Below are 26673 nucleotides of genomic sequence, written 5' to 3' on the forward strand. Positions count from 1 at the left end.
GTAAATAACCTGCTCCTTCCTACCAGAAATTAATTTCAGTGAGGCAGGATAAACTTTATAGATAATCTGTCTTTATCAACAAAAATATTAATTTTTGTGGTTTTAGCTCTGACTGGTGTTTCATACAGAATAATAACTTTGATCTTGACAGTTTGTGTGTTTTCAGCTGATTTGCAAAGCACTGGGTTGTTTTACTGCTGAGTATAGCAGACCTACCTGCTTCTTCTCTTTATGCTTTTTTATAATGTAGAAATATGAAGAGTGTCTATTCAGCAGAACAGAGAGATGACACCAATTTAAAAATGGGATGGGGAGGAAGAAGTGCTTTGACGTAATTAACACAGGATGTCAGAACGAGTTTTATCCCAAAATTGGAAAAAAACCAAGTTTACGAAGAAGATGGAACTATTGCATGGATAGTCCTAAAATCCACACTTAAGTTGGATAGGGTAAAACACTTTGAAGGATACATCAGCTCATAAGCTTTGGCACTTGACCCAACTGTTGTTTCATGGCAGATCATACTATCTGTTGCATTTTCCTCTAAAGTAAGTAGACTCTGAATATTCAGAGTCTGGTGTTATATTTCTCTGAGAAATAACTGCATTTTCAAATAAAGTTGGCTTCTGCTGTTTGTCATGTTAAACTTTGAAATGTTAGGCACTAAAATGTGAAATCTCTCTGTATTTGTTTGTAGTGTTGATCACTATTGTGTCTGAGGGTTTTCATTCTTCTATTTTTTTCTTTCTATTTACATCCTGTACTTCTCTGGCTTCTCATTTTTCCTCCACTCTTCACCACATATCTTCTCTTCTTCTTGCTTTACACTCAGAAGAGAGGACCACTGCTAACTGCTGTACAAGAAAGTGTTTCAACTGCTAGACATCGACAGGAAATGTAATAGTAAGAACTCTCCACAGAGCAAGGAAGTCATAACTTCCTTCCTTTGGTTTTCCCTCCTCCAAAAAGACTGCCATCTAAAAGAGTCACCCATGTCTCTGAGGTTTTGAGGTCCTGAAGCACTTTGGTAATTGCTGTGGTTAAAAGTTGAGTTCCATTTAAAGCAGGATTTCAGTAATCACATTGGAGTTTTGAATATTTGCTTTATTTTTAATCATTTTGATGACTGATGAGTTTTCTTCTCTTTAACAAGCACAGACTGTTGCTTGTATCTTCAATGCTTCTGTCATAAATTTCTTTCGTAAGCAGCATTGGAGAAAAACTCACACCTATCCAATTGAATCAAAAGTACTTTTATATTAAAATTTCAGTGTTTTCATGTAGTATGTGCAATTTCTAACATACTGTAGAAAAGTGAGTTATTAAAATATGTAAATAAACTAACAATGCTAATATATTAAAGTGTGTAAATAAATTAGACAAAATAATTTCCTATATCTGAACAGAATTTACGGGAAAAAAATAGCCATCAACCCTTCCTTCATGTTTGTATTTTGACTGAGATACTGGTTTAGTAGTCTCAGATTTTTACTTTATGATTTTGTTGCTTTTATTACTCATGTCTGAGAAAATAGGGTGTTGTATATCTTGTGCACTTCAAGGTCTTTATATGTCAATTAAAACTAGTGAATAGTATCAGCTTTACATTTGAGTCTCTTGTCTTTTGATAGTAGAAGCTTATGCAGTCTAGGCGATTATTACTGAGTTTCTTTTTAGCTTTGAGCAAGGAAAGGTTTCATAGAGAGCTAGGAATCACTTGATTTTTCAGTTATTAATAATTGAGACCAATACCAACAAAGGAAACCTGTTTCATTTTAGACTAAAATTGAGAGAGGAGGAAACACAGAAGTGACAAATCCTGAATCCCCAGATCGAGGCTGTCGAAGATGCTGGAGGGAGAATCCTAGCATCTTTCTTCCTGTCCCCTACTGTAAACCTTATGTAGTCTCTCTGCTTTTCCTAGTTGTGGGCTTTGTTTTCCCTCCACTTTCTTTGACATTGCTGATATTTTTCCCCTATAGTATATCTGCCCTGAACCTGTGGTATGGATATTAAAATAGAAAAGTCCCCCAAAATCTAAGCTGTAATGTTAAAAGTTGAATCAGGCATGTCACACACAAACTTCTCAGACCACAACTGTAGATGAAACTTCATGCTTACCAAAAATCTTACAAAATCAGTTGCCAGCAAGATAGCTTTGAAAAGTCAAAGCCTGAAGTTGTTTGATTTTCATAGTATAGCTTGTAGTATGAAGTGAGTGAAATTTCCCCAAGATCAGAGTAGATGTGTTGATGCTGTAGATACTGATTTATCACTTTACTGGATGTCTAAATATAATTACAACAGATTTTCTCTTTATTTGTATGTTTTTGTCAAAAATCATAGAGCAAACATGTATATGCATATGTGCACATATGAATGTATGCATTTGACTTTGCAGTGAAGGGCAAAACAAGACAGGAAGGTTAGAAGCAGATTCTGTCTTCTGCTGAGCTGTGAAACTGAGAATGAAGGTGGTTAGGTGAGCAAGTGAAAGCAGCTTCTCCTCTACAGGGTAGCATAGACAGCATCTATGGTGACAGTTGTGAGGAGGGAAAAGTAAATGGTGTTTTATGAGTATTACTAGCCGTCTTCCAGTAATTTTTCTATGGAACAGTTTAAGACAATTTATTAAATAAGTCAGGATTAATTTCTACACATTTTACATGTATTTTGGATTTTCTCAGCCATCTATTTAGTCTGTTTAACAGTATTAAATCTTTAAAATTCTCTGGCTGCTGTCTGGGTACACAGCAGGCAGTTTGCATTTTTAAGCACACCGAATAATAAAAAAGAAGGACACAAAAAAGAATTGTATATATGTACACTCACATGCACAAATAAAAGTATAGTTATATATACGTAAAGCTTGAGGATGTGGGTTTACAGAAGAGTATCTGTATGTAGAAGACTGCCTGTCCTAAATCCATACTTCTATGAAAGTCTGTATTGTAGCACTCCGTTGGAGTTACCTTACTTTGTAAGTAATAAACAGCAGACATCTACATATTTAGTGTGAGGCACAAAGATTTTTACCATAGATTTCAGTCTGTCATGGGAAGTACGGGATTGAATCTCTCATTTAGAATCTGATAGATGATTTCTGCCCTTCTCCCAGTATGAATTCAGTCTGGGTTTTTTGGTTTGTTTTTTTTTGTTGTTGTGGGGGGGGGAAGTTAGTTATAGAATATTACAATAGAGTCCTTGTTTCTGAAGTTAAAAAAGAAAGTTACTGAAAAGACTTTACATAATGGGTTGGTTTTTTTTTTATCCATATGGCTGTTTCTTCTCACTTACTGCTATACTTTTCCTTTTTCAGAAGTCTGTCCTATTGTGATTTTTTTTAAAGTGACTAGTAATTACAGAGCAAAATTCTAAAGTTTTTGTCTTTTGTAGCCAGAGAGACTCTTTGTGCACACAGGAGGTAACCATGTCCCTTTACTGTAGCACAGACAGCTGTTCATCTTTTGTCCTGGCTCTCTAGTTGGAGAGGGACACATATATTGGATAAAATATACCCATTGTTCAAATCAGAATGAGGTGGGATTTGACTGTTGCTTGCCCAATTAAGAGAATAATTGGATAGTCGTATTCTTCAGAGGAGAACAGAATGTCTTGACGTTTCTCCACTGTCATTGTGCGCACCTCGTCTTCACTTCTGCTAAGTTAAATTCCATAAATGTAAAGAGAGAGAGTTAACTTTCTTGCAGGTGTATAAATGGGTGGAGCAAGAGTGGAGCTCTCTAGGGACACTGACTATTCAGTGATAATGATGGCTCCAGGAGAGAACAACCCCTTTGGTAGACAAGGATCCTGGCAGGATGTGATTTGGAATTTGCAAATCTTTCAACCAGGAAAATGTCCCTCCCCTTGCCTGACTGGTGTTAAAGAAAAGGATGCAGCCAAGATGTTCAGGAGACACTGCACACAACAGTGTTCCTCTGCCTGTTTGTAAACATATACTGTCATTTACTAATAATCAAGTGTTCCTAGTTCAAGCAGTAGATGACCTTCTCCAAAAGAATACAAGTATTAGAAGAAAATCTACTGTACATCTTAGATATCCTGATTTGGGGGAGCAAGGTGGAAGAGAGCTAAAGAAGAGACAACTTATGTCCATTGTGCAAACTTAAAAATATAGATCAGTGTAAGGTCTGTGTGGAGATGTGATTATATTTGCACTACAATGATACAGCTTAGTTGCTCTAAGTTGATAAATATGTGATCTCTGTACACACACACACACAGAGTACACACACACACACAGAGTACACACATACACACACACACAGAGCACACACACACAGTTTGTGGTACATTCATACCTATGTTCTGCCCTTGCCCTCGTGCTGCATGTCGTGTGAAGACAGCTACTTGTGGCCAGGGTTGTATGTGAGGCTGTGCTCTCTTTTGTAACTCTTCTTTTTCAGATAGCAAAATCAATTTGTTCCTTTGGGCATTGGCCCTCCTTTGACTAAAGAGACTATATCATTCTGTACAAAACAAGACAGAAAGTCTTGCCCCAATGAAGGATTCAAGAAGTGGTCAATTTGCTGTAAAGTCTCTTTAATACCTAAGAAGTGTTGCTTTTTGTGTTGTAATGTTCTCACAACAAAACACAAAACAAATAAAAAACCTCAGCCTCTGAGCTCAGGCTTTTCCTTTTACAGACTCAGTGATGATGCTATGAAAGTCAGGAAGTTCACTTTCGTAAAAAAGCAGCACATTTGTGTTTCTGGTCTGTTCATTGCTATGGAGAACACGATTGCTAGTAGCAACATCATTTCATCATTTTTCAAATCTGCCAGCCATAAGCTTTATTCTACAAGATCCACTCTGAGATCTACATCCATAAAACTTCTATAGTGCTGATCCAAAGGTATAACTATTAACATTGAATCATAGGTGATATCTGGTGCTTTATGAAAAAACATGGGAAAAGCTCACTGCCTGTAGACATCCAAAGTCAAAGTGCTTAAAGATCTGGAGGAATACTAGGGAAATAGAGAAATAAAAAAGCTTAAGCAGAAGTGGACTAAAAGCAGAACTTTAAAAGGAAAGTTTCCACGACCCCTTGAAGAGAAGCAGCATATTGCAACATTCTTCATCTCTGTACCAGAGTGTGCCATTTCCTTCTAACAGTTTAGTTTAGAAGCTAGTATTACTTTTAGCAAGTTTCAGACTGGATTTTTTTAGAGCCATTTCAGAAATAGTGGCTTTCTTAATTGGAGAAACAGACAACTTGTTCTTCAAGGCAGTGTGGAGTTAAAATCCAGATCTCTGTGCTTCAACTACACAGAAAGAGAACTCAGACAGGACAAATGGGAACTTTAACTCAAAAATGTATGCCTCTTCACAGTGGTTATCTGTAGTTATTTCCCCTCCCTAAGTTGTTTTCTTGGCCTCTCCCTCAAGATGTTCCTGCCTGTCCACCAAGGGTGCCATACCAATTGACAAGGAAGCCACCGATCTGCTGAGAAGTACAGCTTTGTTTGTTAAAGCTAATGAGCATGCAATGTTTTACCTTAGTATGCTGGGCTGATAATTTTATGTTTGTTTCTAAATTAGAAGTGGAAAACTTTCAAAGTAAATATGTACAAGTCACAGCTGACTAGGAAGAATACTGTCCTCTGCGTTTGTACATAAGATAACAAAATCTTACCTGCTTTTTGATAACCGGTAATTGCTGACTTTCCTGAAAGCAATTATAATCAGCCATTAGAAAAGCAAGAATTGTAAATGTTAGAAGCAAAATTTAAACCAATCAGTTAAAATAGTTAAAAGACATTTTCTTGAAGGAAGTTGTACTGCTATCTTCCCTAGCTAGCGTTTACCCCAGTTCCTCTGAATTTTATCATGTTCATGGCAAAGGATTAAATGCAACTTACTTGTCACTGAATGTGTTACATCCCTCCCTCTCCACCCTGCAGCAGAGAAAATGGATATTGAACTAGACCAAATCAAAACCAGCTTCCAGAAAACAAATGTGATTTAAAATTGTTTTCATAATCACACAATGGTTTGAATTATGTTTCTTAATAAATCTTCTTCATATAATGTTGAACACTGAAAAACATTTTAAACCTGATTTTATTGGTCTTTTTGAAGGGCATTAGGACTTTTTAGTCTTATAGACAGTCTGTGGCCTCCAGTAGTGCCTGTAAAAGTCCCTGGACAAAGTCAAGACTCTGAAATGGTAAGTCTTGTTATTAAGGAAATGTATTTCTTCACTCACAGCTATTTTTGTTGGTAGTGTAATTGTGTTTACTTTGGGAATCAGATTCTTTCCCTCTCTTCAGCTACTGAGTTTTGTTTTACTGGTTCTGGCAACCTCCTAGGCTAACCTGAAGCCCTCTGGATCAGCAGCGTCTTTCCAAAATGATGCAATTCACCCTTATTAATCCTCTAGTGCTAGGATGGTAGGATGTCCAGACAAATCATTCCTCTCCTCTCCTTGCAGGAGGAAAAAGATATTAGATAGCGTGGAGCCAGATGAGAAATTCATATACAAGGATATTAACTTGTTCTTCTGAAACACTTTTCAGCCTTAGGTTTGAAAGCACTCTACTGAAGTTTGACTTCTGTGAAGACAGACTGGCTACTGGACTCAGGTCTCTCAGTTAGGGTGACTTTGACTGATACTTATCTCATGTGAGGACAGTTGAAGGATGAACACAAAAATAATCTGCTAAAAAGTAATTAGTGTTTGTGTGATTTTAGGGAGCGAGTCAGTATTAAAATGGATTTCAAGTGTGTTGCTATATATTTGCAAATCTAAAATGGCATCTTTAATTTTGCTTTAATTGGCTTTTGGATTTGAAAAGGAGTTCTGTCATACCAAGTGTCATTTCAGTAACACCAGTTCATTTCAGAAGCTGCTGGATAGCCAAGTGCTTGTGCTGTCCTGCTTTTCTTGTATAGGCTGTTTTTTGGGGAAGAAGTTTGTGGTATTAAAAATTTGTGTTGGGAGTGAAGCAGGATGCAAGTTCAAGAAAAGAAGAAAAAGCTGGAAACGAACAAGTTTCAAAACCAGAGGGAATTAAAGGTGGATATTACCAGTTATTTCCAAAGTCTGAGATTCTTTTCTCTGCAAGGTGGAGTGTTCTTTGCATTGTGTGGAGGTTTATGTTGAAGAATAAAAAGTTGAGAGCATGGTTTTGCATAAAACTAAGACTGAAACTGGGTGAAACAGCTGTTCTTTCCTTGACGCTCCCTTTCATCTAGATGTTTTGGAAGTCTCAGAGGAATGGATTGTTTTGTGCATTAAAGTCCTGTGGACAACAGAATGGGAATATCCACTGATGGACCAAAGCTCTTAAATGTTGTTTACCATTGTTATGACTCTCATTTGTTCTTCATTTTCTGTACTTTGTTAGAAATCTGAAAATGGAGGAAACTTTCCATAATCATGCAATTTACACTTCTGTCACGGGTTTGAAATACTAATTCATTCCACAGAGGATCACGCCCTGCATTCTACTGCTGTAGGTTTTTTGGCTAAGTTGAGTTTTTTCAGTTGAGATACATTTTTCTTGATGGCAGACAGTATAGTTTTCTGCACAGTTTTGTGGAAGCAGCTTTAAACATGGATACATAAACAATATTGACAGCACACTGATAATGTTGCTGGGAAGAGATCTGTGAACTGATTTGTGTCATATGTACATTCAAATACATAAGTGCTGTCAGAGGCAAACAGAATTTGGGTACTAACTTTTTCTGCTCTTTTTTTTTTCATTATTCAGATTTCTTTGTTTAATGTGTGGGCAGCTTTCTTTAATAGATTCATATTTCTTTTATTAGATTAAACATCTTATTTACAACAAACATTGCTGGAAGAATATTTTACCATGTCCACAACAAAAATATTTAATAACGTCTTTTTTTTCCTGAGAAGCCTTTCTAGCTTGGGACCTCTTTTAATGATGATTGATAAAGTTGTTACGTCATGATTCTTGTTAAGAGGAAGAGAAATATCTGGCATAGCACAAAGAGAGCAGTTCTTGTAGCTCTTGCGTTCCTGTTCTTCATTATCTCCTTGTGCTGTCCTGGATTTAATTTGGCAGCTTTAAAAGTTCGGCAGCTGTTTACTATCACATAAACCCACCCACATGCAAAAGTCCCCAGATCTCAGAAAAATTATGGATGTTAAAAAAATAAAAGGAATAATCAAGACACTCCTACCTTGTAATAAAGAATGCAAAACCAACAGCAAGTACCTTGAAATAGTTGCAGTGTTTGCCAAGTGTGCCAAATCATGAGATGTTTTTGTGATGAAGATCAATGTCAGATTATGGAAAGAATGATACGCACAAGCTGATTTCATTTACAACTTGTGTTGCTTTATTAACTCAACTTCTTCACAGAGTCGTCGTTATTAACCAAATAATTTTGTTGCCTTGTCCCTCTCGAAATGTAAATTGTGTATTTCATTCTGGCTATTATTATAAAAGCCTACTAGACAAATTAAAGTGCCTTTTATAAGGTCTCATTTCTTTTCTTTGCCTTTTAATAGATGACAACTGATCTTCCTCCTCCCAGCTTCTGTTATATTCTTACTGTTCAATCTGGTGAGGTACATGTGGAGGTGGATGAGGAAGAGCAGACTTCTAATTTGTACCAGCCACCAGCTGTCCATGGTCTAAAGGAAATTCTTCAGGTAATCTACTTTACAAGTCAGATAACAAATATTTTGTACCACTGGATTTCTGGTATCACACTTGTCTCATTCCTTGTTTTTGTGCTATTTTCAGATCGATGGTTGTAATGAACGTTGCAGCTTTTGGGCACAAGTGCTATATCTAAGGCTGCAGGTAATCTTTTCACTGAGCAATAAATTCCACATAAAATCAACATAATGTTTATGTGAAGAGGTCAGCATTGATCTTGTTTAGGGCAAAACCCAGAACCTTCCTGGATTATCTTCAAGAGTTGTATGAGCAGAACTGTTACCCGGTCTAAAATGCTTCACAATGGGTAAAATGAACTGCATCTCCAGTATCAAGACCATTCAGTCTAGAAAATGAATAATTTCTGAATAAATTGCTATCTAACCAGAGATAACGCTGTACCCTGGTAAGGAAGGAAGTTACTGGAGATGTGATTTATAGCAAAATGCTCTCCTGAAATACATAGCAAAAAAGTTCACAGTCAATTCTGTTTCTGGAAATAGAATTTAACGGATGAAGATTATATAAAAATACAGTTTTGCTCTTTGTATGTAAGTGTGTGGACTATTTTTGTTGATTTCAGTAGAAGCTCCTCAGGCACATCTGACTTTTATGGTCCAGTTAGTGGAAAGGAGGAACTCTTAGGTAAATACATCTGCCATCCATACTATGTTGGAAAGCTTATGACTTTAGTTTATGTGTTTCTGAATGATGCTACAATTTTCTTTCAAAATGGTGCTAACTCCCTCAGCAGTTAAAGGAAATTTTTGTTGCTGATTTTTTTTTTTCCTGGCAACTGGATCCTTGGTACAGCCAGCACTAAATTCTAGTGGAGAATAATTTGCAATTGTCCATCAACTCCAGAAGAAACAAAGTGTGAATCAAAGCCTATGAACTGAAGACAAAGAAATTCCAGAACGGCCAGCAAAATAGCTGGAGATACTTCCCACCAGTGTGAGACATAAATTTAATTTAGGTCCTGCCCTTTTGCTTCAAAAGCCAATGAGTTATGATTTGATTTTTAGGCAGGGAATACTTTTAACTCCCAAGATGAGGGATGTCTCATGTTTTTTCTGTGGTGAGAATTTAGCGGAGCATTTGCAAATGTGAAGTTAGGGCTAGCTTGCCGGGATCTTTAGGGTGCTAGCAGAAAGGTGGACACATACATGCGTAAACATGTTTTTTCCAAGAAGCCAATTCTGTTAAAAACAAAATAACAGACTAGTGGTATCCTAGCCAAAGATTTTTGTAATCACGAATGTCTACATCTGAGGTGCTATGGGTCATCAGTATTCTTGTGTGGAAGCTCTCCATTGCTAAATTAGAGAAAAGATGAAGCATGCAGGAACAGATGTGATTTTGAGGAATGGAAGTCTGTCTAGCACAAAAAAGGTCTACGATTTCTTCTTGCTAGTAGGAGGTTTATTAGCTGTTTTTTTAATGACTGTTCTCTTACTGAACTGTAAGCACTAAATTTTTGTAAGTGAACAACATGAGTGCTCATAAATTTTGTGTAAGTAATGTTGGAAAAACAATAGAAGATATTCTTCTTTGGCATAACTTCTGGATAACGTTTCTGGATAACTTCTCTAAGAATGTGAAAGTGTTTACCTACTGTTAGTATATTGCTTGCCTAATCCTCCCAGAAGTTCACAAACAGCACCTTGTATACTGCAGTTACCTTTGCCAAGAGGACATAGACTTCACACACAAAATCATCAAGTCATAATAAATGAGGAAAGGACTACGGTTTGTTGTGAGGATTTTTTATTATTAGATAATCTGGTACATGAGCTATTTCAAACGTACTTTGAAAAACAGTATTTATTCTATGTAGCTACAGTATTCTGAAGTACTTCATTTGTGTGAAGGAGGAATGGAAATATGCTTTTTTATTATTACTCAGAATTAATCTGTACTGTGGTACAGTACAGAAGGAATATGAGGAAATATATTCCATCTGTGGTTAAGGAGCTGTCCTTCCTTATAACTCAATCCTGCTGCTATTTGTTGTGTCCTCTCTGTTCAGAACAAATTGTCACACATAGCAAGATGATGATTTTATACTAACTTGTGATTTTTACTGTTGTTATTATTTACTTTCTGGATGGTTCTTTTGAAAGCCAACTTTTAATGTGCTAGTAATTCTCATGGGACAGCTGTAAAAGTTTTTCTTTGAAGCTGTCCTAATGCTATCTACCCAGAGGAGATGCTCCAATGTATGTAGTTACTAGGCAAAGAAACGACATCCATGCGATAGGCAGCATGTATTATAGTAAAGTGTAAATGTAGTGTCAGAGTTACAAACTTTCTCAGTTTAAGAGCTGCTGTCATGCACAAAAACTCCCTTAATTTTAGTGTGGTTAATGGTTTTGAGGTTTGAATTCAACCAAAGATGAAGAGTTGGGGTTCTTGTTGTGTTACCTTATGCTAGAGACATGCACCTTTGAGAATAAAATGCTTATGTGATATGTGTCTCTCCAGTCATTGTGGTATTTCATTTTCATGTAAATGTTTTAATGTGAATTTTTAATTATCAGAATAATTAAAAATATATTATCAGAATATATTATTATATTATCAGAAAATATATTATCAGAATAATTAAAAATAGTAACAAACATTTTTTAAAATTAAGAAAGTGATTTAATCTTATGAAATATGCTTTGTTATTACACCTATTTTTTCTAAAGCATGGCAAAGTTCACACACAGAGACATGTGTGACAAAGTCTGTGTTAAAAAAAAAAGAAAAGCACAAATCTTCAAAATGTAACCCATCTGAATTTGTTAGAGACCCTGAAAAAAGCACTGGTGTGTATATAATGTCTGTCTAGTCTGTCTTGCTTGTCATCCCAGTAAGAAAAAAATTTAAAACACTACTGATTTCATGATAATTATTTTCAGATATGAAGGCTGAGATGAAATCTGGGTTTATTGGTTGTGATATCAGTACTTGTAACACCATAGTATTTTATCCTTGTCTTAGGGAGAAAACTTAGATAGTCATTGCCGATTCCTTTGTCTCTTACTTACGAGTTATCTACTTTTCTATTGCTATGCATCATTCAAATATTTAGAGTTGTTTGTTCAACAGAGGGAAAAAACTCTAACTTTGTAACTTACAGTAGCAATTAGCCAAGAACTGGTGTTCCTGGGAATCAGTAAACAGTATGTGGAAAATTTGCTCACGCAGCAATAATGTCAGTAGTAGCATCAGCCTATCATTTGTTGAGTGTTTTTGAAGGCAAAAGTTATCTAAGACTTTGTTCATAAAAACAGCCAAATAACTTTAAATATATATATATATAAAATATAAATATATAATACATGGTATATGTAACATATAATATTTTTAAAAGAAAATATATTTTCAAATCCCTAGTACAGTCCAAGCGAGTTATAATGAAGTGTGATAGTTGATAAAGATTTAAGCCAAGATTCCAGTGGATCAGCCTCGGAAAGTTAGTTTAAGGTAGAGATGTTTGTATCTGCAGTAAGGAATAATGAGAATTCCAGTAAAGTTTTGATTCATTATCCTCTACGAGCCATAAATATAACGATTCCTGTCAGTTTTATTAGTTAAATATGAGGATGTTATTTCAGTCTTTCCTTCTACTAAAAATTAACAACTGCATTCCAGTTTTGTATCTCTTTTTTTTTAATCATAGACAAAACACAGTGTTCCTATAAATCAAAGAGAGATTATTTGGTTGTTTGTGACTGACTCCACATTGCAAAATGTGGTTCATCTGACTCCAAAAGTTGTTGCTGTGTCAGTCGCTACATCGTGCGTTCCCGGCACGGGAATCACAGAAGCCCTCAGTGTGGCCTCACGACTCGTCTTCTTCAAGGATGCGCTGTGGGGAAATGGTAAGCTTGACACGTGGCTTTGGAGCAGTTGGAATCCAACTGAAATAGCATCCTGATCTCTGACACCGCTTTTCACGTGACCTACAGAGACTTTGATTCTCAGATGAAAATGAGATACTGCAAGTTTGGGAAGAAATTTGGAAGGGGTCGTAATTAGAGCTTTCCCATAAGGATTATTTTTTTACATTTTTGGCTTGATGTCCAGACCAAGTGATCTTGCAGTACGTCTACAAATATCTCTGTCAGTCTTCCCTGATGACTGTTGAATCCAATTACCAGTATCAATCAAATGTGCTAGCTGACGAAAGACTCAAAGTATTGCAATTGGTCTAGATGATAATTGTAGATCCTGTAGGTTTTTGTATTGTGCCTGCATGGGTAGTTCAGCTCTCACATTTTCAGTCTGTTCCAAAGTGTAAGCAAAGTGGAAGCACCAACTTGTGTAAATGGCTGTGTGTCCTGAAGCAAAAATATCTCTGCTTTAGAGAATGAAGCATTGCATGCACCTACTCTTTGGAATCTTTGAAACCAAGTAAGACCACATGAAGGGGTGCCCAGGCTTATGACCAGGGAATAGACAGTAACATGTTTGCGGGGAGCGCGGTGTGATGCCCTCAGAATGGAATTGGACTCTTTACTGCCATGTTCAGATTTTTAAAGCATCTTTTTTTTCCCCATGAGTTGCAAGGTGTAACGAGAGCATGATGCATGTATTGGTGACAGCAAAATATTTTGTCGTGAAGAAAACCTGAAGAGGTCTATCCATCTGTTTAGTAGCTGGCAGGGATCATTGTCTTTATTGGCCATGACAATTAAGATGGTCACCTTTTTCCTTGTTACTGTACTGAGTTGAAATGTCTTTGTTGGCAGGTAGGATTATTTGTGTTGAACGTACTGTTCTCTTATTACAAAAGCCTCTTTTGTACTCGGCTGCCGGTGCTGACCTCAGTGAGCTGACTGGCCCTGTCAGACTCGACGAGCTGGATTCTACAACACAGGCCAACTCCATCTGTGCTGTAAGAGGTTTGTATGGCCTTTCCTGAAATGAATGCGGTTAATTATTTGTGCTCAGTTTAATCTTTTAGGGCTTCATATTGATTCCTTGCACAAACAGCATGGAGGGATAAAAAAAGTACAGTATTGCTGTGGGTCATTAGAGTATTGGAATTTTTATACCTCTTTGTGGGCTGTGTTTGCTTTTTGTTGGCCAAGCTCTGCTCCCACTCACTCATAACCTAGAATAAATGTTTGATGCACAGTCTGCTTTATTATATTCCTCCCTTCGCCCTCTTCTTTCAGGAGCCTTGTGTTCACACCAGCCTTGTTGATGTTGGCAACAGTAAAGTATACTGATATTTTTAAGCAGATGGATAAGATAAGTTAGCCATGTCCTGAGTGGCAGGGGCTAGTGTCTGATTTCCCTGGAGATTTGCTGCAATGGAGCAATTTAGTATGTCACCATAGTCATCTAGCAGAACTTGGCCAATATTTGCTCACCAGCTACCTTGGATCATTGCTTTGTCTAATATTTCAGTCCCACCACTAACCATGCAGAAACATTCCTTACAATGTATTTTCTAGCATTTCCTAATAATGCAGAAGCATTTCCTACTGTGTATTTTCTAATGCTTTGTTCGGTTTTATTTCTAAAACCTCCTAGTTGTAGAGTGCCTATAGGGAAAAGTCCCTAAAAGCCCAGTAACTCTTGGCTTTTAAAGTCAATTTTCTTTCTTCATTTAACTCTTATGACTCTGGTAGCCCCTGTAGAAAATTCTCGATGCTGTTTTACATTTACTTCTGCAAGAATTCACTGGGGCATTTGAAATGAGCTTTAAAATAATAGCAAATAATGGTTAAAATTAATCCCTCCAGCTATAATGTGATGCACTTGAAGAGACAGTTTGAAACCACTCAAAACTGTTACTAAACATATCTCTCCTACAGTAGAGCCTCTAGGATTAATACATGAGCACCTTGCAGCGACAAATCTTGAACTCTTAACACTGCATAAGGAAAAAATTAGTGCAACTAGAGGTACTTCACTCAAAGCCTTGGTTATTATGTATGTCTGGCGCTGATACTGTGAGTTACTGGAAAGTTATTTCTGCCACTGGGAGTGAAGTATGTTTCAGCTTTTCTTTTTTTAAACCTCTCCCATAGTTACACTGAGAATTATCATTTCTCTGCTCTTAATAATTTTATGACTCGGTGTGAGAAGTACCTGTCTTCTTTTGTCCCCTTGACGGTATACTTAGCAGGATAAAGCAAACATTTCTCTATCCTTTCTTTTCCAACAGAGCAAAGAAAATATACCTTTGTGATCTATTGTGTAAATAAGCACTTACTTGACACACATGGGAGGTGTCAAGCTTTCTCTGTTCAGTATTGCAGATGGAAAAATGACAAAAGAAGAAATATAAATAAGACTTTAAATTGGAAGGAACCTCTGAAGTTCCTCTGGTCCTAACTGCTGCTCAAAGCTGGGCCCTGAGGAACTTAATACAACCCTTAAGGCTGGCCTGGCTTTGAAAGGACAATGTTGCAATCCAGGCAGGTCCACAAAGATTGTCAGAAATCTTTTATTTCAAAGAGATCCAGTCACCTCAGCTCTGGCATGGAGCATGTAGCTCTCCAACAGATGAGTGAAAACCTATCATTGCTTTCTTCTGGAAAGTTTATTATTCTTTAAAGATGAGTCTGTCTTTTTCCCCTGTGAGCTCAGAAGGTAATAGATTTATTTTCCTATCACGATGCGTTGCCATGTAATTTTTAGCCTCTTTTTGCTGCATAGTAGCAGTCAAGGTGACTTAAATGTTGTCGGTTCATATGGCACAAAACTGTTTTTTCTCATAGCCATGCTTATGAGCAAATTCTACTAGGCCATAGCCTGTATGTTATTTGGGAATATTACAAGATTAATGATATTTGCCTAGTATATGACTTATCACCAGTGATTGAATTTTAACATTGGATATTTTCATACACAACACCCTTACTCAGAGGTGGGGGTTTTTTTCAGTTTCCCTCTTGACAGTGTGAGCAAAATGGGGTCAATCAGCTTACCCAGATTTCTATTTTTTGGTTGAACTTTTCCCCTTCCTGTCCGTCAATCAGGGTAACTGATTGGAAAAAGAACCCACAGCAACGCATTCATTTTTTTGAACATTTCAACCAGAGTGTTACTTGTAATCCTCAGCCCTTCTTTGCATTCCTCACCAGAGAGCTGTTTTTCCAGGTGTTGTCCAATTATCAGTTTCTTCCTAACGCTGTCAGCCACAGCACATGAAAACAGACCACGGGTAAAAATCAAAATCTGGCTACATGCATTTGCATTTAAAAGAAGGATCTCGGGAAAATATCCAACAGATTTGTGAACCTGAAGCAAAATCTAGAATCTTCACAAGTACATACAGCAGTTCATCAGCTGAAACTTGAGAAATCACATTGCATGCAGGATGCACAAGGCTGTCACTAGATTATTGGACCTGTTGCCGCCTTCTGTTGTGTTTGTTCTGACTTTAGTGATCTCTAGTGGTTTTCTCAAGGGAGCTCTATGTTGTCATCAAAATAAACCTCTCCACATAATATTGTCAGTAGGATCCTGATTAATTTTCTTCACATGCACTTTTATTACTAATGCGCTGGCATCCTGCAGTTGCAATATGGCACACAATTGGGAAAAGGTTAAAAGGCTTTGAGAGAAATGAGTCTGTCAGGAAAGGGGATTTTGCTCTGGTTTGGTTTTTAAATGGTTTTTTTTTTTAATGAAAAAGGAAACATATTCAGCAAACTAATTGCTAGCTTTGTTTTTCCATGAATAAGGGAAATGTGCCTGTGCTGTGGCACAGAATTCCTTATTCTGACAGTGAAATCCATGTTGTTTCATTATATGTATATAAATTGGGTCATAATTGTTGTATTTGAGAATTACCTTTCCTGATCTCCAAACTTGCTGCCCTTCGAATTCCTGAAGAAAATCACAGTTTTGTTGTTCATATGTAGCTCCCTCCTTCCTGTCAGTCCTTGTCCCAGGAGAACCAGGAAGGCAAGTTTTTAACATCCCATCTTAAAGCCCAGAAAGTGTACATGCTCCCTTGTCTCCAAGGGCTGATTTTATTGAATGCATCATAAAGATGTGAGATTCTGGCTCAGTAGGAGCTGGAACTTTTACTCTATACTCATGTTAATGAGTGAGAGTTTGTTTTAGTGCAATTCCATTCTTACAGGTGCTCGACCTTGTATGTGTCAAAATACTTAGAAGTATCTTGTCTATAAATAATGCTCGTAATTTCAGCATATTGTAACCATAAAGCACAATACACTCTTTATTGGCTTCTCATAAAACCCTGGATGTATTTTTTCTTGCCAAAACTAGCAAGGCCCTTTGTATTAGTCCAAAGTGTCCTTGGCATTCTCTTCTTAGGCACACACTTAAATCTGTGGGCCAGATTTAATCGCTGTTAAATCAGTATAAATAAAGAATAACTCAATTGTTAATGGAATTTAACCTGCATTGGTGTTTTCAAAATGGATCGAGTCTCCTCATTGGTTTCTGTTTCCTAAGTACCACTATCAAGCTTTCTGACACAAGGATTTTTTTTAGGTATTTGTTGCCAAGGAAACATCAGAGTACCAGAAAGAAAACAAACAAACAGTCAGAAAAACAAGAAAATCCAAACCAAAAGAACTGAACCTGTTCGGAAAGTTAATTATCAATTGTCTACCTTCTAGTATTTTTAGAATGTAACACACTTTGCTACAGTATCATCCCTTGTTGGAGGGACAAAGGAGAAAGGGAAGAGCTGATGCTTGTTCCAACAAGTCTTATTCTTAAGCTTCGAGTCAGAAAGGACCAAACCTGCTGTGAAGCCAGGAGGGGTTGCGCTTGCTAGCTTAACAGTAGTGGTTTGTAAGAAATTCATCTTCTGCAGGTACTGTTGTTGGAGTTAATGAGAGCACTGCTTTCTCCTGGCCTACTTGCAACAGATGTGGCAATGGAACATTGGAACTGTGTCCCCAGGACAGGTGAGAGTCAGCATGCTCCAGAGCACTCCAGGTGTTTTGCAGATGTAGCCATAACAGCAATAGGTAATGCAACAATTCCTGCAGGCACAGGCTGCGCTTTGTTCCTTCCTGCAACCAAGACGTAGTATTTTTATTGCTGATGAACTGATAAAACCTTCAAGGTTAGATTAATTTATTAAGAAAGATACAAGTAGATATGAAATGATTTGGATTTGGGGTTATCACGATTTTTTTCAAACTAACATGCTGTTTATAAAGATTTCATAGCCCACTGCATTGTACCATTAGTTTTAATAAACATCCACACCAATAACAGTCCGGTTTTAAAAAAGCTCTTTTAAAATTGACCTCTTGCATGTGTCTACCCTGCCTTGTTACCTCATGTACCACCAATTCACCTCGGTTTTCTGTTGAACCGTGATCTTTGTAAAGTGAGATTAAAACTGTAAGTCACGTTAAGTGTGACAGAGCTGTGTTCTACCCTTTCCAAAAGGGATGTTGGATAAATCCAGGGGCACGACTGTCCCACATGTGAAGATTGATCCTGTGGGGCCTGTTAACACCTGAAAGGCTAAATGTGCATCATGCTGGCATGCTCTGGGAAAGCCTCCCCTTCAGCTGCTTAGCCAGCTTGCTCTTGTAGAGCCTGAGATACCTGATGGGATAAAACCGTGAGAGGATGAGAGAAAGTAGTCAGGATATAAAAGAAAGAAAGGGGTTGTATGGGGTGGAGTGGTTCTTTCCACTGGAAAAGCTCACAAAAAGCGTAAGGAGAAGTTGAGTGGGTTTGATCCCATTGAAATGGATGTTTTCCTAAATATGAGAAGCTTTACCGCTTATGCTTTGTTTTGTACTGCCTCCAGAGAAAAAAATAAAGGGCTGAAAATAAAAGTTATCCTATATTATACTGTCATGAAAAAAGTAAAGATGTGTGTATGTTCGCATAGCAGTGTAGTTCAATAAAAGGAAATCAGTGAAGGATACTTTTGCTTTATTTGAAGAACAATGTAGCACGAGTATTTGTTTAAGATGTTATTCCAACAAGCACCCATAGATGAGCTTAATTTTATGCATATGAATTAAGCCTGTGCTCAAAATGTTGAATGTTTGCTGAACAAGGGCCTAAGTCAATAAGTCACTTGGGCCAAATCTATACTGCAAATTTTCCTTTGACAAAACTTTTAGAAGGTTATGAGATTAATATTTGCATAAGTGGTGTGACTACAAATAGCAACCTCCTCCCATGTAGACAAGACTTATAAAAGGAAGAGCTTCTTGCTAGAAGAGTTTAGGTCCTCCAAGAGAGTTGCTTAGCTCTAGCAAGAGAAGAGCTTTATTTGCTATTATCATCTGAATCTCCACCAGGGCTTTCCTACTAAACATTTAAACATAAGAAAAAACTATTTTACTGTTCAGGTGAGGGAGCCCTGGCGCAGGCTGCCCAGGGAGGGTGTGGAATCTCCTTCCTTGGAGGTCTTCAAGACCTGCCTGGACACATTTGTATGCGACCTGATCTAGTTGGACCTACTTCTGCAGGGGGGTTGGACTAGATGATCTCTAAAGGTCCTTTCCAACCCTACCATTCTATGATGTTATGATATTAAAAGTCTGCCTGCAAAGTATTCTGAAAAATAAGCTAGCTGGATTTTTTGTGTGTTTTGATTTACAACCGATGGCTTTTCCATTTCTCTGTTTTACCATCATTATTTGTGTGTTTCAGGGGAGTGCTGTATTGCAACCAGTGCTCTGAAGCTGTTGTTTCACCAGTTTTGAAAATGCAGCTGGAAGTCTTCTTGAGTTGTCCATCCCGATCTCAAAGCACAGTAAAAGTAAAGGTATGGCACAAAATGAGCTTTGAGCCTAGTGAGACTAGATAAGTAGACACGTAGGTACTCTAAGCCACACTTTTATGAACAACTGTGTCAGAAGAAAATGAAAAGATGTAGGAGTATCCCATAATTTAATCTGATACAAATCTTATGTTTCATTGGACTGAGAACCCCACTCCCAGATCTTACTCAAATAATAGAGTCATTAAGTTCACCCAGAGGTTTGCAAACTGTTTTGTGGTCCAGCTGAAGGGCTTTGTTGGGTTGGGCCTTGGGAAACCTCAGTCTCCACAGCCTAAAAGGAATGTGTATTTTTAGACTCCCATTCCAAACATCTTTTGTGTCCCCTCTCCTCTGCCTTCTTGGCCAGTGAAACAAAACCATTCTCTATTTAAACGATAAATCTTTGCTCAATGTGTCTTTCTTACCCTGCACACAGAATGTCTTTGCATACGTAAGATTTTTGTCATGAACAAAACCTGTGATTTTTCATTCCAGCTGTTACAAAGGACTATCTCTTCTCTCCTGATGTCCTCCCCCAGTGAGGATGGGGTAGGTATAATGAATGTTGACAAAAGAAAGAAACTACATAACTTACTGTAGGGGCAGAGTACAGGGAACATGAATCAGATGGGAAGATAGTGGAATCATAGAAATGAAAGTAGTTCCTGGAGGTCATTGTCTGACCACCAGTCACACTGGGCTGCTGCTGATGCATAGGCAGGTCAGCTGTGACTTTGGCTGGCAAGGGTATTGATAACCTCCATGGGTGGAGATTCTGCCTCTCCAGGCAGCTCATTTCAGGGCTGCACTAGGAATGGTAGGAGATTTCATGAGAAACGACAAATTCTTTTTCTCAGGTCCAGCCTGGGATTTGAGTGGGCTGAACCCTTTGGCAATCCCAGGCTGATGCCCTGCTGTTGCACGACTATCATCAGGCTGACACCCTTCCATCAGAAGGGAGATGTTGCAGATGGGACGTGTAGACATGCTGTAGCTCATCTGTGGATATGCAGAGCTACCTGCAAATAGCACCAGGTCCAGGCATTTAGAGCTGCGATGGGCAGCTGCAATGGGCTGTACTCCCATTTCCTGGCTGAGGACCCAAAGACAGCAAAGATGCAATCCAAGCATCCCACCTTCTTGGGCCAGTCTCCTAAACCCTGTAAGCCACGACCGCTTTCTCATAGCACAACTGTGAAGCTACCAACAGGCGGCAATAGCAGAGAAGTTTGTGGGACCACGTGCAAGACAGTGTTTTATAACTGTATGAATGAAACACACATAAGCCACGGGGATCTGTGAGCTAAAGTACAGTTTATGTAATCGTGAAGCAGTTACTCCTTTAATCTGAGATATCAGAAGAACCTTGCCGTTTGGCACAGTGACCCAGATTTATAGCGGGTGAGGGAGGCAGGCGGGCTGGTGCCTGGCTGGCATTGGTGGCCGGGCCATCAGCAGCCAAGGAGCGGCACCTTCAGAGAGTGATTAAGTCCAATTAGGATTCTGAGATGCCCTCCTCTCCCTCACACGTGGAGGGGAGTAAAGGTCAGCTCCTGCTCTTGTTCAGTCATCCCAGCTAAGTACCTTCAGTTAGGTGACACGTGTTGGGGTCATTTTGCTTTCCCTGTCTTAGAGTTGTCTAGGCTTTTGCTGTTATGTGCTCCATGGCTTTAATGGGATTAACGCAAGTGAATAAGTGAATATTTGTAAGGGAATGTTGCTCTGAAAGCGTAAATTATTTTTCTTATGCTGAAGTGTGTGTATTTCATTTAAGCAAAGCAATTTCCAGCATATCTTGGCTCTTTTAATAGCAGTTAAGTCTTCCTAAGTTTTACAGGAGGTGTCTGGTTTGGTTACACACTGGCAAAATGTGATTATTTTTTGAGTTATTAGAATTCAGACAGCCTCTTTTTCATGTTTCAATCAATTTTTATAAAGCTAGAATTTAGAAATCTGGCAACTTAGAAACTTTTTTTTTCCCCCTAGCTGAAATGCAGGGATTTTTTTTTTCCTTCATAAGCATTTCCATCTCTGAACTGCTACATTTTAAAAAACAGCACACCTCAACAAAAATTAATCACAAGAAATCCCACTTGAGGTGGCATTTTTTTTTTTGCCAGTGCTGTGGATGCTTGTAAAGGTGTAGCTTTGGAAGTGCTTCTTTTGGCAAGGAGGTTGGTTTTAGAGGCAGCTGCCACTTGTTGCTTACCTTGTGACAATCCTCCTGTTACACCAGTATGGCTCTTGGTGCAGCTGCGTGATGCGTTGGGCTGCAGAACCAAGCTGGGGTAAAAATAATCTAGGGGAAAAACCACGAGGATGGTTTATACCTTAAATGAGGCAGCAGACACAGGTATCATGTCCTTGTACAAACACAGCCAGGTGAAAGCGGGGCCATGGTCAGAGGCTGGTTGCAGGCAAGTTCCATCTGGGAGAGAAATGGATGTAAAGGTGCCATCTGAGACAGAAACCTTCATGGTTGAGGTATCAGCTATGGGTGTTACCAGATCTTCTGGTAAGGTGCCCTCTTATCTCTGAGGAACAGTCCCAGCCTTGCATCCCTCCCTTCCACACAAGGATATGGGCTTTACAGATTTGGTCAGGCACAGCTCATGTGGGTGAACTACTGGTGATTAACCAGAAGGGGCCATGCAGGTGCCAGGGATCATCAAGGATGCACGACAGGATACAAAGTTAAAGAGGAGGGAGGGTGTAGATGGAGTTGCAAAATATTTTTTCCCTTTAGCCTCAGCTAAGGTAATCAATACATAGTATGTATATATACCTCCCTAGCAGATGTGAATTCCTAGGGGCAGAAAGCTAGATAAAAGGAGCATATATAGGCTGTGCTTTGGCAAAATTGAGTTCAGAGTCACCATAGCAGCTTTTTTCCCCCTTTTTTTAAACAGTTCATTTTAAAAAGCCTGGTAGGGAAGCAGCACTTTAAGCAGGAGTGAGACCTAATTATTGAAAATCTAATGTATTCACTCTTTCCATCGGTTCTAACACGTCTTTCTTTCTGAGTGCTTAAAAAAAAATTGGAAGAGGGCCTTACACCCTGCATCTTCCAATCTGAGTCCTGCTTAGAACACAATGTCCAGGACTGTTTGTTTTAATCAACATGCTTTTATCACTGCAGAGTTATGAGGTGCAGAGCGTGCTGGGAAAGGAGGTGGGGTTACTGCACTGCTACGTCCACGCCATCACCAGCCACCCCAACTGTGTGGCGCTGGAGGAAATCAGTCTTCTGGAAGGAGCAGCAAGACACTGAGCTGAACTCCAGTCAGCTACTACAGTATCTGTGGACTTTGTAATGTGGTTATCTGTTAACTAGTGCCACGGATAATGGGTAATGCAAGTGTGATAAGTATTGAGGTAGCTTATTAAAGCTGTGATTTACTTTGTGCTAACACTGGAAAAAAACTCAAAAAAACCTATTCAGCTTTCTGAACTCTTCTTTTTCCAGTCAGTTCAGAATTTAATGCAGTTCTCCAGGCTGTTTGCTGGTTATCTGTGTAAATCGTCTTGTTCTGGACTTTTGAGTGGTTGTAATTTTTGTTTATGATACCATATTTATTATGTGTAGATGGAGAATATTTTACTGACATTTTTGAAATAAAATACCTTGCTACAGGCTGTGAATATTGGTTTAAGGTGAGTTTTACCAGTGGCTTCTAGATGTACCGCTGCCACAAAACACCGCGTCGTGCCCAAATTCTGAGTCCTAACAGTGGTTATCACGTTGTAACAAATGTTAGAAAGATGGGAGATTTGAACAGAGCTTGTGTTTTGAAGTGTTAAACATATATAAAGTTAATGTTTTACATCTAGTGGATCTCTAAGCACAGAAGTTCCTTGTCTGTAGCTTCCCACAAAAGCAGGTGTTTGATTACAGTTTCTGTTACGGGTAAGGAGCAAACTGCTTTGTAGGCCATGTAACTATCCACACCTTGGCTGTACAGAAACACAGATTACAGATCAGATACATAAGACCAAAATCTTCCCATGTGTGCATAGTTTAAGCTGCACAAATTAAGAGTTCAGACAGAGATTTGATTTTTTTTCCCCCTTCACCTTTCCTGGTCTTCCGAAAAAAACCTGTACGTGTCAGAGGAGGAGTGAACAGTTTTGCACAGGTCCAGTATGTGATTGTCCAGCAAAGGGACGGCAAACTTGTTGCTACATTTGATCGTTCCTGTGGCAGAGACCAATAGTGAGAAGTCTTCTATACATCAATAAAGGAATGATGCAGCTTTTGAATCCCTCCTTTCCCCCCCCTCCTCCAAGTGTTTCAGTTTCCTTACTTGCCTCCCTCTAAGGGAGTCCCTTGCAGACTCATTGTCTTCTGTGAATAATCAAACTTCAGACAAGTAGCCTAACTTTTCCCAACATACACACTAAGCCAGAGACTGGCCTCGTGGCCTGCCCTCACTAGCTGTGAGCAGCAGTGAAAGCTGATGTGCACAGGAAGCCTGAGCTCAGCCCTGAGTCTGTGCATGCAGCTGCATCTCCGTTGGGACTACAGCTGGTCCCAGATCGAGAGCGCATTAGTGCCGGCACAGCTCTGCCTGGTCTGGCATGGAAACGGCTTCGAGGTTTCTTAGCGGGAATTTTAACTAGTGGTGTTCTTATGTTTTATTTTAAAAACAACGTTTCTGAGAGTCCCAGCCCCTCCTGCAGTGCCCCTCAGTTACCTCAGCGGCAGTACCGACCCAGGATCCCGGCGCGCTGGTGCTGCTCCTGGAGAGGCCAGGTCACATTCCCTCTGCTGCTAAAGAAGAAAGACACAGTGCCCCCCACCCCTGGCTTGTCCCCCCCTCACCTCCCCGTCTCCGCTGCTGGCAGCCTCTCCGTGTGCCCTCCGTGTCCCGCTCCGAGGGGAAAGGGGAAGAACGAATCGTCAGCGGCCCCGGGTCGCTCAGATCTCCCCGCCGCCAAGACAGAGCAAATGAGAGCAGGGATGACTTTTTAAAATGACTTTTTTATTATTATTATTATTAGAAATGCTGTAAAAACTGATATAAAAGGTCGAGCATGCTCAGTCCTTTTCATTCTACCGTCTAAAATACATGGGGGGTGGGGTGTTGAAATCACTTAACAGATGTACCTATAGCTGCATCGGGATGAGTAAAATGTAGAAAAGACGAAAACTACCATTACAAAAATAATTTAAGGGGAGAGAAGAAAAAAATATAGCTTTTTTTCCTTTTTTTTTTTGCAAGTTTCGTGGTGAAAGACCCACAGGCATCGCCCCACGCCGCTACAACGTCGCGAAGCGGCCGCCGGCCGGGGAGTTACCCCGCGGCTCCGCGCCTCCTCCGCGCCCGGCCCGGCCTCGGCTCGGCTCGGCTCGGCTCGACTCGGCCCGGCCCGGCCATCTGAGGTATTTATCCACGGTCTCCCAGAGTCCATCTCTCTCTCCGTCCCGCTTCTCCCGCGGTTACCGGCAGTCGGTGCCTGAGCCAGGCTGCAGGAAGGAGGCGCCGGGCAACTGCTTGAAGAAGTGCCGGAGGCTGGTCAAGTCCCGGGTGAGCTGCTCGATCTTCTTGTGCAGCTTCTCGTTCTCGGCCGAGAGCTCCAGCAGCTTTTGCTGCATCTCCTGGTTGCGCCGCTTCGCCTTGTCGCGGCTCTTGCGCACGGCGATGTTGTTGCGCTCCCGGCGCTGCCGGTACTCGGGGCTAAACCTGTCCACGCACTTCTTGCCGCCGCGCTCCTTCCCGCCAGGGGCCGCGGGCGGCGGGGCGGACACGGACCCGGGCACGGACACGGACCCGGGCACGGCGGCGGGGCCCGGGGAGCGAGTGCTGCAGCTGGACGGGGAGCTGCTGCCCGGCGGCTCGGGGGAGGTGGGCGGCGTGGGCTGCCCGCTCAGGTTCATGATGGTCTGGGCGCAGGTGGCGATCTGGGAGGGCAGCAGCGAGGAGGAGAGGTCGCTGTCGCTCCAGTCCGGCTCCTGCTTCAGGGCGCCGCGGGAGGAGGAGGAGGAGGAAGAGGAGGAGGAGGAGGAGGAGGCGGTGCGGGGCTCGGCGCCCAGCAGGGTGGTCATGGCAGCGCCGAGGTCCTTGGCGGGGTCGCGGCCGGCGCCGCCGCCCGGCGGCAAGTACTCGCCGTAGTCCCCGCCCCGCTCGGGCTTGTGGTTGCTGTTGAAGAGGTCGGCGAAGAGCTCGTCGTTGCAGAGCTCCAGGTTGGGCACGGCCGACATAGAGTCAATGTAGGAACTAAAATCGATGGCGCTCTCGTCCTCGTACATGGCCGGGGCGGCGGCGCTGAGCTCCGCCAGGTTGGTGCCGCTGCCCCCCGCGCCGCCCCCCGCCTCCTCGCCGCTCATCCCGCAGCCGCCGCGGCCCCCTGGCTTGCAGGCGGCCCCCGGTCCGCCGCCGCTGCCCACCTTAGCGTCGTAGAAGTTGGCGGGCTCCGGGCACCAGCTCTTATAACATGCCGGCGAGTCCAGGCTGTAGAGAGCGGCGGCACTCATGGGCGAGCGGGACGCGGCGCCTCCGGGCCGCGGGCACCAGCCGCCGCTCCGCTCCGATCGCAGCTCCAGCCTCCGCCACGGGCAGGTGGCGAGCGGGGCTGCCACTGCTACTGCTGCCGCTGGTACCGCCGCCGCCGCTGGTACCGGCGTTACCGGTGCTGTTGCTGTACCGCTGGACGTGGTACCGGCGCTCTCGCCGCCGTCCCACCGTCGCTTCGCTTTCCCGCGGGGGCCGATCCGCGCTCGGGTCACGCCGTGCTGGGCGAGAGGAGGCGGGGATGGGACAAGGCGTCTCCGGTCTTGGGAGCGAAACGCCCGCTCGGTCCCTTCTTATACGGCGCCGGCCCCGCCTCCTGCCCCAATGACGGGGAACGAGTGTTCACGGCACCCCCGGGGACCTGGGGGCGGGAGCGGGTGGGGTGCGCGGCCGCGGAGGCAGAGCTCCCGCCGCGGAGAGATGCCGCCTCCCGGCGGAGGGTGCCCACGGTCGGGGGCGGCCCCCCCCGGGGGGACAGGACGGCCTTTCGGGCCCCTGCCTTCTCCCCGCACCGTCGCGTCCCCCGGAGGAGGGCTGTCCCGACTCCCCACTCCTCCTGCAACAGCCCGGTTGAGAGCTATTTTTTTTCTCTTTCCCGACTTAGTCCCATACGGGACAGCGGGAAAAAAAAGTGGTGAAAAAAGCTCATTTTTATCCCCATCACTACCACGCTGCAACCCCACTTCCTCCCTCCCCCCTACTTTTCCCCAGCGGAGCCTTGGATGAAGTGATTCGGGAAAGATGCTGCCGGCCCCACGCGTGA

At 41.3% G+C, this 26673-nt stretch overlaps 2 protein-coding genes across 3 annotated transcripts in view; one reads left to right on the top strand and one right to left on the bottom strand.

The window, feature by feature from the left end:
* Nucleotides 1–23076, top strand: part of SPIDR (scaffold protein involved in DNA repair) — a 202150-nt gene extending 179074 nt beyond the window's left edge. Inside the window, exons 11-19 of one of the 2 annotated variants that reach the window (XM_061995488.1) lie at nt 6109–6196; nt 8516–8659; nt 8754–8813; nt 12340–12541; nt 13412–13564; nt 17473–17566; nt 19287–19401; nt 19894–19947; nt 22538–23076. In XM_061995488.1, coding sequence (XP_061851472.1) covers nt 6109–6196; nt 8516–8659; nt 8754–8813; nt 12340–12541; nt 13412–13564; nt 17473–17566; nt 19287–19401; nt 19894–19947; nt 22538–22669 — 1042 coding nt within the window. In that variant the 3' untranslated portion in view covers nt 22670–23076. The remainder of the gene's footprint in view (nt 1–6108; nt 6197–8515; nt 8660–8753; nt 8814–12339; nt 12542–13411; nt 13565–17472; nt 17567–19286; nt 19402–19893; nt 19948–22537) is intronic. The other variant, XM_061995487.1, reaches the window with a different exon arrangement.
* Nucleotides 23077–24359: 1283 nt separating this feature from the next.
* On the bottom strand, nt 24360–26168 carry CEBPD (CCAAT enhancer binding protein delta). The gene has a single exon (XM_061995982.1). It carries the CDS (start codon nt 25871–25873, stop codon nt 24839–24841), a length of 1035 nt encoding a protein of 344 aa, XP_061851966.1. The 5' UTR covers nt 25874–26168; the 3' UTR covers nt 24360–24838.
* Between the last annotated feature and the right edge of the window lie 505 nt (nt 26169–26673).

Source organism: Colius striatus, chromosome 4, assembly GCF_028858725.1.
Source record: "Colius striatus isolate bColStr4 chromosome 4, bColStr4.1.hap1, whole genome shotgun sequence".
Taxonomy (NCBI): domain Eukaryota; kingdom Metazoa; phylum Chordata; class Aves; order Coliiformes; family Coliidae; genus Colius; species Colius striatus.